This window comes from Miscanthus floridulus, chromosome 8, assembly GCF_019320115.1.
Source record: "Miscanthus floridulus cultivar M001 chromosome 8, ASM1932011v1, whole genome shotgun sequence".
Classification (NCBI taxonomy): domain Eukaryota; kingdom Viridiplantae; phylum Streptophyta; class Magnoliopsida; order Poales; family Poaceae; genus Miscanthus; species Miscanthus floridulus.
In genome coordinates, this window is record NC_089587.1 from 63,035,109 (window position 1) to 63,048,035 (window position 12,927).

General features: G+C 49.0%; 3 protein-coding genes across 3 annotated transcripts; 2 read left to right on the plus strand and 1 right to left on the minus strand.

Moving 5' to 3' along the window:
• Positions 1-15: 15 nt before the first annotated feature.
• LOC136476528 (cytochrome P450 703A2) lies at positions 16-2,706 on the plus strand. The gene is made up of 2 exons (XM_066474399.1): positions 16-1,493; positions 1,582-2,706. Exons 1-2 carry the CDS (start codon positions 570-572, stop codon positions 2,233-2,235), a joined length of 1,578 nt encoding a protein of 525 aa, XP_066330496.1. The 5' UTR covers positions 16-569; the 3' UTR covers positions 2,236-2,706.
• An 82-nt stretch (positions 2,707-2,788) lies between these two features.
• Positions 2,789-3,355, plus strand: LOC136476541 (non-specific lipid-transfer protein A-like). Its single transcript, XM_066474418.1, has 2 exons — positions 2,789-3,150; positions 3,281-3,355. Exons 1-2 carry the CDS (start codon positions 2,789-2,791, stop codon positions 3,288-3,290), a joined length of 372 nt encoding a protein of 123 aa, XP_066330515.1. The 3' UTR covers positions 3,291-3,355.
• Positions 3,356-8,699: 5,344 nt separating this feature from the next.
• On the minus strand, positions 8,700-10,648 carry LOC136476529 (glycerol-3-phosphate 2-O-acyltransferase 6-like). Its single transcript, XM_066474400.1, has one exon. The coding sequence runs from the start codon at positions 10,458-10,460 to the stop codon at positions 8,943-8,945; it is 1,518 nt and encodes a 505-aa protein (XP_066330497.1). The 5' UTR covers positions 10,461-10,648; the 3' UTR covers positions 8,700-8,942.
• Between the last annotated feature and the right edge of the window lie 2,279 nt (positions 10,649-12,927).

Consider the following 12,927-nt stretch of genomic DNA (forward strand, 5'->3'; position numbering starts at 1 on the left):
GGTATGATTTGTGCCTTTGTTATAGATGTGGCAGGTGAATTGGGTGACCACTAGGCTTTTAGTAGTTCTGCTGCTTTCTTTTCGTTTTCATATGCAACTTTGTAATTTCGTTACATTTGTAATGAAATTCGGTCTTGGCTGGTGGAGTAGGACTATGGTAAACAAGGTTTTTCTTTTTTTGGCTGAGCAAATTGCAAATTAGTGGGGAAAAGAGCCTAATTACGGAAACTGGAAACACAACATCAGCTTGCTCTTTGAATAAATGGTCATGTTTCATGAGCTTTCTTATTCTAGTCCACTTCTATTTTTTTCTTAGCATTTTTCCAGTGATCTACAGTCTACATTGTGCCAGTCATGTCAAGATCATGACAGTTTTTATATACATGGTGGTAGTTGAAATGCTTAACCATATACATCAACACAAGAATCATGACCAATCCAATACTGTAACCAATTTGCTTCAACCTCGGTCACTCAATTTACTTTGTACTTATACCAGGAAGCTTGAGACATCCCGTAAATAGGCCGACATTTGCAATTCAACTTGTGCTGCTATCTGTTTCTGAACCATGGATCCATTTGTTCTCTCCATCCTCTTATGCTCATGGATCTTTGTTGTAGTGTACTGGAGAAGGCTGAACAGCATGAGGCTAAGGCTTCCACCTGGACCTCCAACATGGCCAATCTTTGGCAATCTTCTCCAGTTGAGCCCGCTTCCCCACAAAGACTTTGCTCGATTTTGCACCAAATATGGCCCCCTTGTCTATCTTCGCCTAGGAACCATCGATGCCATCACCACTGATGATCCTGAAGTCATCCGTGAAATACTCATCCGGCAAGATGAGGTCTTTGCTTCACGGCCTCGGACACTGGCTGCCGTCCATCTTGCCTATGGGTGCGGTGATGTGGCTCTAGCACCACTGGGGCCCAACTGGAAAAGGATGAGGAGAGTTTGTATGGAGCACTTGCTGACGACCAAGCGACTCGAGTCGTTTGCTTCTCACCGGGCTCAGGAGGCTGAGCACCTCTGCCAGTTTGTATGGGCTAAATCTCAGTCTGGGAAGGCCGTGAACCTCAGAGAGGTTCTTGGCGCCTTCTCTATGAACAACGTCACAAGGATGCTGCTGGGGAAGCAATACTTTGGGATCCAGTCGGCAGGCCCTGGCGAAGCAATGGAGTTCATGCACATCACCCATGAGTTGTTCTTCCTGCTGGGCCTGATCTATCTCGGGGACTACTTGCCAGCTTGGAGGTGGGTCGACCCGTACGGGTGCGAGAAGAAGATGAGGGAGGTCGAGAAGAAGGTGGACGACTTCCACCAGAAGATAATTGATGAACACAGGAGAGCTAGGGAGGCCAAGAAGACTCGGCGTTCCTCCCTTGATGACGACAACAGCAAAGAAGAGATGGACTTCGTCGATGTGCTGCTATCTTTGCCTGGTGAGAACGGGAAGGAGCACATGGACGATATGGAGATTAAAGCGTTGATGCAGGTGTGCCTGCTATATTGCATACCCTGAAATTCGATTCAATTTGTTGAAGCTAGTTATGAGTAATGTTTTTTCCTCTAAACTAACGCAGGACATGATCGCTGCTGCTACGGACACTTCATCGGTGACCAACGAGTGGGTGATGGCGGAGGTGATCAAGAACCCGTGCGTGCTCCGGCGTATCCAGGAGGAATTGGACGCGGTGATCGGGCGCGACCGGATGGTGGCGGAGTCAGACCTCGCTCACCTCCCCTACCTCCGGTGCGTGGTCCGGGAGTCGTTCCGGATGCACCCGGCGGGGCCGTTCCTGATCCCTCACGAGTCCCTGAAGCCGACGACTATCATGGGGTACCACGTCCCGGCGCGCACGCGGGTGTTCATCAACACGCACGCGCTGGGCCGGAACCCGCGCGTGTGGGACGACGTCGACGAGTTCCGGCCGGAGCGGCACCTGCCGGCCGAGGAGGGGGTGAGGGTGGAGATCAGCCACCTGCCGGACTTCAAGATCCTGCCGTTCAGTGCCGGGAAGCGCAAGTGCCCCGGCGCGCCGCTGGGCGTGGCGCTGGTGCTCATGGCGCTCGCCAGGCTCTTCCACTGCTTCGACTGGTCCCCGCCTGACGGCCTCCGACCCGAGGACGTCGACACCCAGGAGGTGTACGGGATGACCATGCCCAAGGCCACGCCGCTCGTCGCCGTCGCCACCCCTCGCCTGCCGCCGCACTTGTACGGCAGCTCGGCTCCTTAGTTTGACGCACCTACGCTGCCAGTCATGGCGGCAACGCAAGCAAATTAAATCCATGGTGATCCGTGCATCGATCTTTGGTCGTCGTCGCCATGGCTAACAGTGTGACAGAGAAGCAGGGACGATCCTAGCTACTACTACATGCATGATGTTCCATATATACCACATAAACTAAACGATGAATGAAATGAAGTTCTCTGATCTGAATTTGAGATATATAGATGTTTAATTACATTATTAAGTGATATAGCACTGATGATTCAATGAGCTAGCTGGCGACGAAGCAAGCATCGAACTGTTGCAATGGCTGCTGTGGCGTTCATGCACGGCATGGCCAAAAAAAACCCTATCCATCTGCCATTTTTGGCGTACCAATGCATCACCCAAAGCTGCCATTACGAGCAACATCAGCACCAACAAAAAGCTGAACCGCTTCGCCGACCCAGAGACCCCTATAAAACCCCAGCGTTCGAGCCACTCCATGATCGCAGCTCACGTACAGCAACATCTCGGCAACAAGACCAGCAGCGAAGCTCGGGAGAGCGAGAGATTGATGATGAAGAAGGGCGGCGCCGCAACAACGGTGGCGGTGGCGGTGGCGGTGGTCGTCCTGCTGGCGGCGGCAGCGGCGTCGGTGGCGAGGGCGGACGTGAGCTGCGCGGACGTGGACGAGAACCTGCGGCCCTGCGTCGGGTACGTGACGGGCAAGGAGGCGGCCCCGGCCGCCGAGTGCTGCGCAGGCGTGAAGCGGATCAGGACCATGCCATCCGGCACGGCGGACCGGCGCCAGGCGTGCGAGTGCGTCAAGCAGGCGGCGGCCAAGTACCAGCCGCTCAACGCCGACGCCATCCGCGACCTCCCGGCGCAGTGCGGCGCGCCGCTGCCGTTCCCGCTCACCCTCAACCTCGACTGCACCACGTGCGTATATCCTAAGTTCCTAACATCATTACTAGGCGTAGCATATATATATACCACCATATATACGATATGAGATTTTTTATACTGATTAATGCTATTTTCCTTTTGGTTTCTGACTTTCCTGACACAGAATTCCATGAGCTAACACATGGATGCAAACGAGCCATCCTGAAAATGGAGAAAATAAGGAGAGGGGAGTACAAATAAGACATGCAATGTTCACTCTAAATGAACTAGCTGTAAACGCTTCTAATAATATTTATAATAATTATGAGGGCCTTGCTATTTGCAAGCAGCTTTTTATCCAAGTGAATCGTTGAACGTCTCTATTTCTAATAAGGGCCTAGCTGTGCGAGCTGATCTTTCTTATAGCACCGTGTTCGCTTCAACTTATCAGCCATGTTACAGTGCAGTGGTGGAACCAATGATTTTGAATAAAGGGAGCCAGACAAATATGATCGCATTTTTAGTGAGATAAAATATACATAACTATATGTTTCAACACTTTTTTTTAAATATTTTACACTATTTGTAACCAAAATTATAATGTTTTAATAAAAAACAGGTGAAAATTGATATTTTTTATGCTGTAAATTCAAATATTTATATAGTATTAAATAAAACCTACTGTGCTGGGGCACGGCCCTCTGGTTTCACCACGGATACAATGTTTTTCTCTCACAACAAAATAACATCAACCGGCTTATCAACTAGCATGATATAATAAAAAAGAAATAGGCTCGTGAAGGTCTCATTCAAGAAGAATGAGAAAAGAACGAGAAGAGGAAAAAGAAAAAAGAGCGCCCTTAAACCACCACCATCTAACAACTAGAGCGAGCATTATGTTGATACTTCAATATATTCAACAAATGATGAAAAAGTCTCACATGCTATAAAATTATGTCAAAATTTAAAAACGTTTAAGTTAAGAATGCTCTATGTAAGAAAAATGGACCCTACGCCCATTTACTTTGGATTTTAGTGTTTGATGACCAACACAACCAAATTAGACTAATGAATTTGTAAGTAATTGTTTTGTAGTTCAATAGGGTGCAAGACGTGACTTGGACGAAGGCGACATGATGATCCCATAATCAACACCATAAACAAGACCCTAGAAGCACAAGAGAAGACCCAAGATATCAAGCAAAGTCCAAGCACGAAGATGGAAATCAAGCCGGACGCAAGATCACGAAGAAACGAGCTCGACAGAGGTGACCGGACGTGGCCCTACGAGGACCGGACGCGTCTGATCAGTTGCTCAGCAACAGCAGGCGTCAGCAGCAGTGGCCGGACACTGAGCGAGGCAGTGACCGAACGCACGGACTTCACAGTTCATCGTCAACGACAATGCTCTCAGCGTGACCGGACGCGACGGCAGGACGACCGGACGCACCAAGAAGTAGCGTCCGATTATGTCCAGAAATGTTCCAGAGCGGCGCCAGCGCGACCGGATGCGTCTGATCGAGTGAGACCGGACTCAGCCCAGAGTCCGATCAACGCGCGCGCTCCAACTATCGATGAAAACGGATCGGATATGGACGGATATCATCGATATTACATTTGTTTTCATATTTCGGTCCGGATTCGGATTCGAATACGGATAGTGTCAACTATGTTGGATAGGATACGATTGGACATCGACATCATAAATATGCGATTTGAGTATTCGGATACGGATGCGGTATCGGATGTTGGATATCCGGACTCGGATACGGACAGATCTCAACCCCTCTAAACGGATTCGGTTTCGAATACGGTCGGAAAATATTCGTACCGTTTTCATCCCTAGCTCCAACGGTTGGTAGGACCGGACGCGTTCGATCGGGACGTGATCAGCGTTCGGTCACTAGCAGAAAGTTGGGTCTCGGGTCCAACAGCTAGTTCTCACTTGTGGGGCTATAAATAGACCCCCAACCGGCCATTTGAGATGTGGAGAGCTGAGGAAACATACTAAGGGTGTTGATACACCACTTTAGTGATCTCTACTTGCATAGTGCTTAGTGATACATTCGGTGACTAGCGTAGGTACTTTGCGAAGTGCTTAGGTTAGTTAGACCACCACTTATGCGCTTGCTCTAGGTTTAGGCCTGGTGTTTAGTGAGGTTTGCACACCTCTTATCACTCGGTGCTTGCGCGCACCATTGTTGTACATCGGAGGGGCTTGTAGTCTTACGAGATCACACCAACTACGTTTGTGGTGTGGCTGCCACCGTGTACCAAAGGAAACAAGGCCCGCGGCGGTTCGGCCGGAAGCTTGATAGTGGAGACGGCGGGGAGCGGTCCGGGAGAGGCTTGCCAGAAGACACACCGGAGACCCACTTGCGCGTGGGAAAGGCCCAGGGCTATACACGGAGTTACCCGACCGGGAGCTTGGCCCTTGCGAGGGATTCCTTACGAGAGGCTCTAACGAGGACTAGGGGGAAGCTTGCGCGCTTCTCGATACCTCGGTAAAAATATCGAAGTCGTCGACGGGAGTTTGTATATCTCTACCTTACTCTTTAGCTTCCGCATATACGTTGCAATCTTAGTTTGTGCTTTACTTTCCTAGCTTAGTGATAGGCTAGCTGATAGGTTTGAAACCTAGGTTGCATAACTCCTTTTTGCGGTAGAGATAGCAACATACTAGCAAAACCGTAGTTGCACATTTAGATAGTTTATCTTTTACATAGGTTTTTGCTAAGGATAGAAAAAGATGACATAGTTTAAAGTTAGAGATTTAAGTTGTCTAATTCACCCTCCTCATCTTAGGTGTCACGGTCCCTTACACTCTAGAAATTAATTTATCCAAGAGATAGGAGTAGATAATGCTTTCTTCGTTCCTAAATGTAAAAGTCGCTCTACCATTTTAAAATTTGTCTCAAAGAAATTTATTCGTCTGCAATAGCTACTTTTTTCTACCTTCATTTAAATCTGCACATGGTCTCTCCTTAAGGCTACTTTCAGTCCATGATACTATCTCCATTCTAAATTATAAATTATTCCTTAGGTCTCACAGGATAATTAAATGCTAGAGGTGTTTGTGGCTATGAATTGTGAGCCACATGGGTAACTTAGTTTTCATTAAGTTGGATTTCTTACCAAGTTGTATTTCCATGAAGGTACAAAACCTATCCCTCCTCATTACTTCCTCTGTCTAGAAATGACTGACTTGATCAGAGAAAAAGTCATACAAAGTAGATTATGACCCTTAATTTCTCTTATAGTATGTACTTCAGTGATAAAAGAATCAATATCATCTTAAAGACTCTTTGAACACAAAATCTATTGATGCAAGTTTTGTGCTTTAAACTTGCATATAATTTTACTTTTTTTGTTAAAATTTATAAAGTTGAACTTTTTCTATGATCAAATATGATTATCATTAATTTCTGGTCGGAAGGAAGTAGTTTGCTACCATGCCAGCAAAAATCCTATTGTGGCGGACCATTTAATGTGCATGATATATATTACCTACAGGGATTAACCTAATTACTCCTATATGCATGTGTATATGGACATTTAATTGTGGCAGCTTATCCAAACATCGTGCCCAAACAAAAGGCCAACTACTGTCATTTCACCTCTCAGCTGCAGATCTATCTTTTTTTTCTAGAGTTACGCATACTTTCTTTTTAGACGGAGTAAATAATGGGCTTGTTCGCTGTTCTGGACGGCCAGCTGGCTCTCCTCACGCGTTACTGTTTATCAAACCAACCGAACAGTTTTTTTCTCTTACAACAAACCAGTCAAAACAGTATTTTTCAGCCAAGTTTCAGACCATCGAACGGGACTAATGATGACTGCGTTTCTATAATGTGAAACTCGCAGTGTGAGGACCACGTGAACCCTACTCTACGTCCAAAAAAATCGATTGTGTGTGGAGACATGACATGACCCACAAATATTATATCGAAGGACTTTAATTTGTGTTTGGTCACTGCGTGCGAATGGTTTAGTCGCTATACCACTGAGACCTTATTGGTTTCATCCCGAAACTAAGTGGGTTGGGGAGGATTGAGGGGATTTAATCCTAGAAAAAAATCTACATAACTCCCAAATTATTCAAGGTGGGCTACTTGACCTTCCAAACTATAAAGCCAAATTTTCTACCCCCGAACTTTACAAAATCGGTCAAATAACCCCCAAGCGGTTTTGGACGGTGGTTTTGCTGTAGTGACTGTGGTTTTGTCTTTTTTTTTATATTTATTTTCATTGAATCTTTGAAAAATCATAGTAAATCACAAAAATCATAAAATAAAAAATCCAATTTTGTTGGACTTCACATGAGTAGATCTACACAGCCCTGTAGATCTACTCATGTGGAGTCCAACGAAATTGTATTTTCTATTTTGTGATTTTTTTGTGATTTACTATGATTTTTCAAAGATTCAGCAGAAATAAATAAAAAAAGAAAAAGACAAAATCACCATAACTGTAGCAAACACTGTCTAAAACCGCTTGGGGGTTATTTGACCGGTTTTGGATAGTTCCGATTTTATAGTTTTTTGATGAATTAGTCCACCCTGAATAGTTGCCCCCCCCCCCCCCCCCCCCCCCCCCCCCCCCCCCCCCCCCCCCCCACACACACACACACACACACACACACTCGAACAGGGTTGAATGTGGACCTGGCCGGTGCTCAATGTCTGTGTTTGAGAGCTGGGTGGCCATAATGGAGAACCAACTGAACGTTTTTGAGCTGGTTGTAGCTAGGGTTTCACAAACTGATCGGAGCTTAATTAATTTGGCTGAGGTAGACGATGAACGTGCTGACAATTTGAACTGATGGAAACCTCAATCATGCATGCAAAGATGCATGGATGCTGGATGGGATTAGTTCGTTTCATGATGATTCGGGAGGGAGAGGATATAGCTAGATCCACTGCCAATACTGTTGTTGGGGTAGGTGCTCGTCAACTCAAATGTCTTTTCTCAGGATCTCTAGCTTGGAAGGGTGCCGTGCCATGACTCATGCAGAGGTTTATGGCAACATAATGTCAACTGAACTAGCTTGGATCCATCTGCTAGCATGTGTGACTCTTGGTGGCAATTCAAAATAATCAGGGTTTATGGCATTACAATTTTGGCAATGTTAATTAAGCTTTAGGTTGCCCTTCTCCTGACATGGGTTTTTTCTTGGATCACTTCTCTTCTCTTTCCTATCTTCATTCAATGAGCTTAGGAGTTACTCCTATTTTTTAAGCCCACAAGATCGAAAAACCCTAAAGGTGGATGGATCTCTTTACTGAAAAATATAGGATGCACTCTCAAATTAAGCTAAATCGAGATCCCTCTAGATTTAGCTTCAGTTAGGAAATTGAAAAAGTAGGGTTTATTGTTCGCAAAGTAGGGTTTATGGTATTAGAGTACCATGTTGTTAGCAATGTGTTAAGGTTAGGTTGTCTTTCTCAAGTGTTTTTTTCTCTCTAAGTGCCAATTCTCTAATGTATTTTCAATGAGCTCAGAAATTGGCATTTTTTAATGGCAATAGCAGGAGCTCTGCCTTTTAATTAAGAGGAGAGCCTAATGTTTACAAGTGCTCGAAAAATGATATAGGTATATCTCTGCCTTGCATTCTAGTAGGAGTATTTGTTTACTGAAAAAATATACAAATGGGAAGAATTACCCAGTTTTCTTTTGGTAACTACACATACAAGTGACGACCCAACACGATAAGAAATCAAAGTTCATTCACAAATGGAGAGTAAAATGTACTATAGCCCCTGCTTCCAAAGTTCGCAAATAACACGCGTTCCACTATGCACTGCATGCGTGCATTGCTTGCGCACGCTCGCACATGCAAGCTCCAGCTACGACGATGGCGGCGGCTTCGGCGGCGACGACCTCGCGTCGACGCCGTCGTGGCCGGCGATCATCCGGTACTTGTCCCTGCGCGTGAGCCCGGTGCACTCGAACCCAAGCGCGTTGCCGATCACGCGCTGGACGCCGTTCGCCAAGTCGAGGCTCGACGTGCCGCCGTCGCTGCTGCCACTGCAGGTGGCCACCGGCGTGAGGATCCGGATCTCGTACCACGGCGCCGGGTTCATGAGGAAGAAGACGGAGTCGAGCCACTTGTGTCCCCGCACCGTGGAGCCGTGGAACATGGCGCCGCCGGCCCGGACGGCCGTCGGCGTGACCTCGCCGGCGATCTCGGCGAAGAGCGGGCTGAAGCGGAGCAGGTAGGGCTCCCGGCAGGTGGTGCCCTCCGGGCAGACCACCAGGTCGCCGCGGGTGAGCTCTCCCTGCATGATCCGGCTGTCCCTGCCGCGGTCGCGCGTCAGCCGGGAGGTCGGGATCGGCGCGATCAGCTCCGAGAAGCTGGAGAGGCTGTACGTCACGGCGGTCACCTTCCGGCGCAGCACCGTCGAGAGGATCACCGGGTCCATCAGCGTCTGGTGGTTGCACGCGAAAAATGTGCCTCTCCCCGGTCCCGCCGGCTCCGCTGCTCCACCTAGCGTGCCGCGTATCCGGAAGCCCGTGGCCGCGGCAAGCAGGAGGTCGGCGCCGTGCGGGAAGAAGCCGAGGAGGAGGCGCGTCACGGACAGGAGCACGCTGAGCGGGAGCCACAGGAAGATGGCGAGGCACGCGAGCGGGTCGGGCCGGCACACGAGGCGGCCGTCGTGGAAGACCAGCGACCGCGGGTACTCGCTCCTCGGCAGGGGCGTCGCCGGCGCCTTCTCCGGCGCGGACACCACGCGGAGCTCCTGGCATACCTGCAGAAACGCCGGCTGCCGGTCACCGCCGCCGGCGATGCAGGAGCAGTAGAGCCCCACGTCGACGATCCGGTCGCGCCCAAGAACAGCCACCAGAGCACCCAAGCTCCGGTCACCGCTACCCACGACGCCGGGAGAGGCCACCACCGTGCCGGAGAACCGCTTCCCAGCGACCACCCGCAGCTCAGTGCCGACGACGCGGACGTCGACGCCGAGGTACTCCCTGACGAACGGCTCCGCGACGAGCCTGGGCAGGCGCGTGACGACGTACCTCTCGCCGCCGCCGGCGTGGCGCGCCAAGGCCCGGAACGCGCTGCCCCGGAGGTCGGTCAGGAAGAACCTGGGCAGCGTGGCGCGCGCCACGGCCGTCACGTCGCCGACGCAGAGGCCGGCGGTGGACAGGAAGGTCATGGCGAGCAGCGGGATGTCGTCCGACGCGAAGGCGGCGCCGAGCAGCGCGACGAGAGGGTACGCGGCGAGCAAGAGCAGCGCCCTGAGCGGGCCGCCGGCCTCGAGAGCGACGAGGAAGAAGTATGGGAAGAGGCTGCCGGAGATGAGGAGCGTGCCTTCCAGCTCGGAGGCGACGCTGGTGCACCGGTGATGAGAAGCAGCCATGGCCGTGGCGTGGGTGGAGTTGGAGTGTCACTTGGGACTTGGCTACTACTCAAGGAAGAGCTAGTTAAGCTTAAATAATCAGTGTTAGTTTCGACATCGGTGTCTATGTATATGCACTGCTCTCTCCATTTTTTTTTCTTACGCACTCTTGGTGCCTGTACTTGATCCTTGTGAGGCATATTCGTGAAAGGATGTGATCAGTATTTAGATAAGAAGCTGTTCGGCCGATGGTTTTTACGGCTGATAAGTCGGCTGATGTTGTTTTGCTGTGAGAGAAAAATATTATATCATGGCTGATAAGTTCATGCGAAATGTAGTGAAATCAAGTTTTTTTCCCTTAAAAAGTTATGAATTAGTTGAGTGATGAACAAACACGAAATGAAATAAGCCTTACAATTTTAAACAGAGGTGGTATATTTGAGAAACTATAATTTTTTATTTTCATTCATGGTTTTTGAGGTGTAATTTTGACTATTAGTTGTCTATTAGGATATACTTGTATAATACAACAAGTTTATGAGGTTATCAAAGCTACTTCCAATACAAATATAGACAATATATACTTTATATTCCCCCCAATCACGTGACTCGTTTGGGATTATCTAACTTGATCCTTACGAACGGTCACACCTACTTTTTACATACTAGTATAATATATCTATAAAACATGACTAAGGTATACTTTTCTTAAAAAATCAAGAAAAAATTACTACGTATCACATTCAAACATTCAAACTCAGCCCATGAAAAGTACTTTGTAGTCAAAGTTTGGAACCATTGATTTCAGACTGTAACACCATAGTGTTAAGCATTGCATTTGGCATTTGCATTTCATGAGCACAAGCATCATCTAAGCATTCATGAGCATGAGTATGTAAAGTTTCATTTCATTCATCTTCTCTTTATCACATGTGATGTTGCTTATATACTTACGTATGCTTGTGATCAAGTGTGACCAATGTAAGAGATGGTTGTGAGGTCACAAAAACACCTTAGACATATCTAGGATGGAAAATAGAACAATGTTTGCATTCATGACATGGGTCAATTTTGCTTCTAAGTCCTAGCTTACTTATAATGTCATTTTTCATGATCCTATGTTGATCAAAGTTGAACTATAGCATAGAGTGTTTGCATGGCAGTACACCCTTAATATAGTTCTTGACATGGGTAACAAACTTTGTTTTAGGTCCATGAGCTAATTCAGTGTCTAACGTAGTAAAAAACAGCTCCAAAATAGCAATGAAATGTTGTTTCTAGACTTCGAAATTTTGCCAAGTCAAAATGCAGATTTCAGTTTCAAGTGCACCACTTTGGGGCTTTGTAACTTGCAAACCATTGAGAATTAGATGATGCTTCCTAAAGCAAAGTTGGAGATCTTACATAGCTCTACAACTTTTACTAATACTATTTTCACTAAATCACCACGGATTAGGAGTTATATCACCTTAAAGTTGCCCTGTCAGTCACTAAATCAGGCCTCAGCCGAATTCAAACCGACCTCGGTGGCCGACCGCGCGTAGGCCGCGGCCGCCACCTGGTGGCCGTATGCCGGCGCCAGGCCCGCTGGTCAGGCCGGGGCGGACCGCAAAGCCGTCGCGACGCGTCCCTCCACTCCCACTCGTGCTCACTCCTTCTCTGCCTCGCCTCGCGCTCGTTCTCTTCCGCAGCCGAGCAGCGCCATCGCCGTCGTGCCTTCGCCGAGCTCGCGCACCGCCGCCACCGCGCCATTGCTCAATAGCTCACGCACACTACCTCGCCGCGACCCGCTCTACATCCTCGACTCGTTAGCGCCTTAGCTCGAGCCAAGGTAAAGGCCTACGGGCCGTTTCCGTCGCCGCGACCCTCGCCGGAGCACCGCTGAGCTTGCGCTCACCGTGGTCGTGCTCACCGAAGCCCTATCGCCTTCTCCTTTCTCTCGTTTTGGGAAGCCTAGGGTTAGGTCTAGCTCGAGCCGAGGGCCGGTTAATCGCTATTGCAGCATCGGCGTGGGAACATGCGACCGCGCCATGCGCGTCCGCCATGGCCGTGAGCTCAAGCTCGCCGTGGCCGGCACCAACTAGACCATGTCATCCCTCTCTAGCGCGCGTTTCAGCGCCGCCGTGAACCCTAGCAGCTTGTTCCATGATGGAGACCCATCATCGACTGCCATCTCATCAGAACGGTGACCTCGCCGTTGCCACGCTCACACGGCCGTGCCGCCATGCACGCGGCCGTGCCCCTCCGATGCCGCTATTGACCCTAATCCACACCTGCTAGGTCCGCTAGGTCACCGTGAAGCCATAGCCGAGCTCGCCCTAGCCCATCGTGGCCAGAGTCGGCCGGTGCGCCATCGCGCATCACCGCCGTGCCGCCATGGCAGTCGTCGAGCTTGCTCCGGCGCGCCTTTGAGTCAATCAAGGGTACTATTCGACGCGGGGTGTCGAGGAGAGCACGTCGGTGGTGACCTCACCGCTGTTTACCTCGC

Coding starts and splice junctions, on each gene's coding strand:
- LOC136476528 (XM_066474399.1), top strand. CDS start 570: ATGGATCCATTTGTTCTCTCCATCCTCTTATGCTCATGGATCTTTGTT. Junction 1,494..1,581: donor AGATTAAAGCGTTGATGCAG/GTGTGCCTGCTA, acceptor AAACTAACGCAG/GACATGATCGCTGCTGCTAC.
- LOC136476541 (XM_066474418.1), top strand. CDS start 2,789: ATGAAGAAGGGCGGCGCCGCAACAACGGTGGCGGTGGCGGTGGCGGTG.
- LOC136476529 (XM_066474400.1), bottom strand. CDS start 10,460: ATGGCTGCTTCTCATCACCGGTGCACCAGCGTCGCCTCCGAGCTGGAA.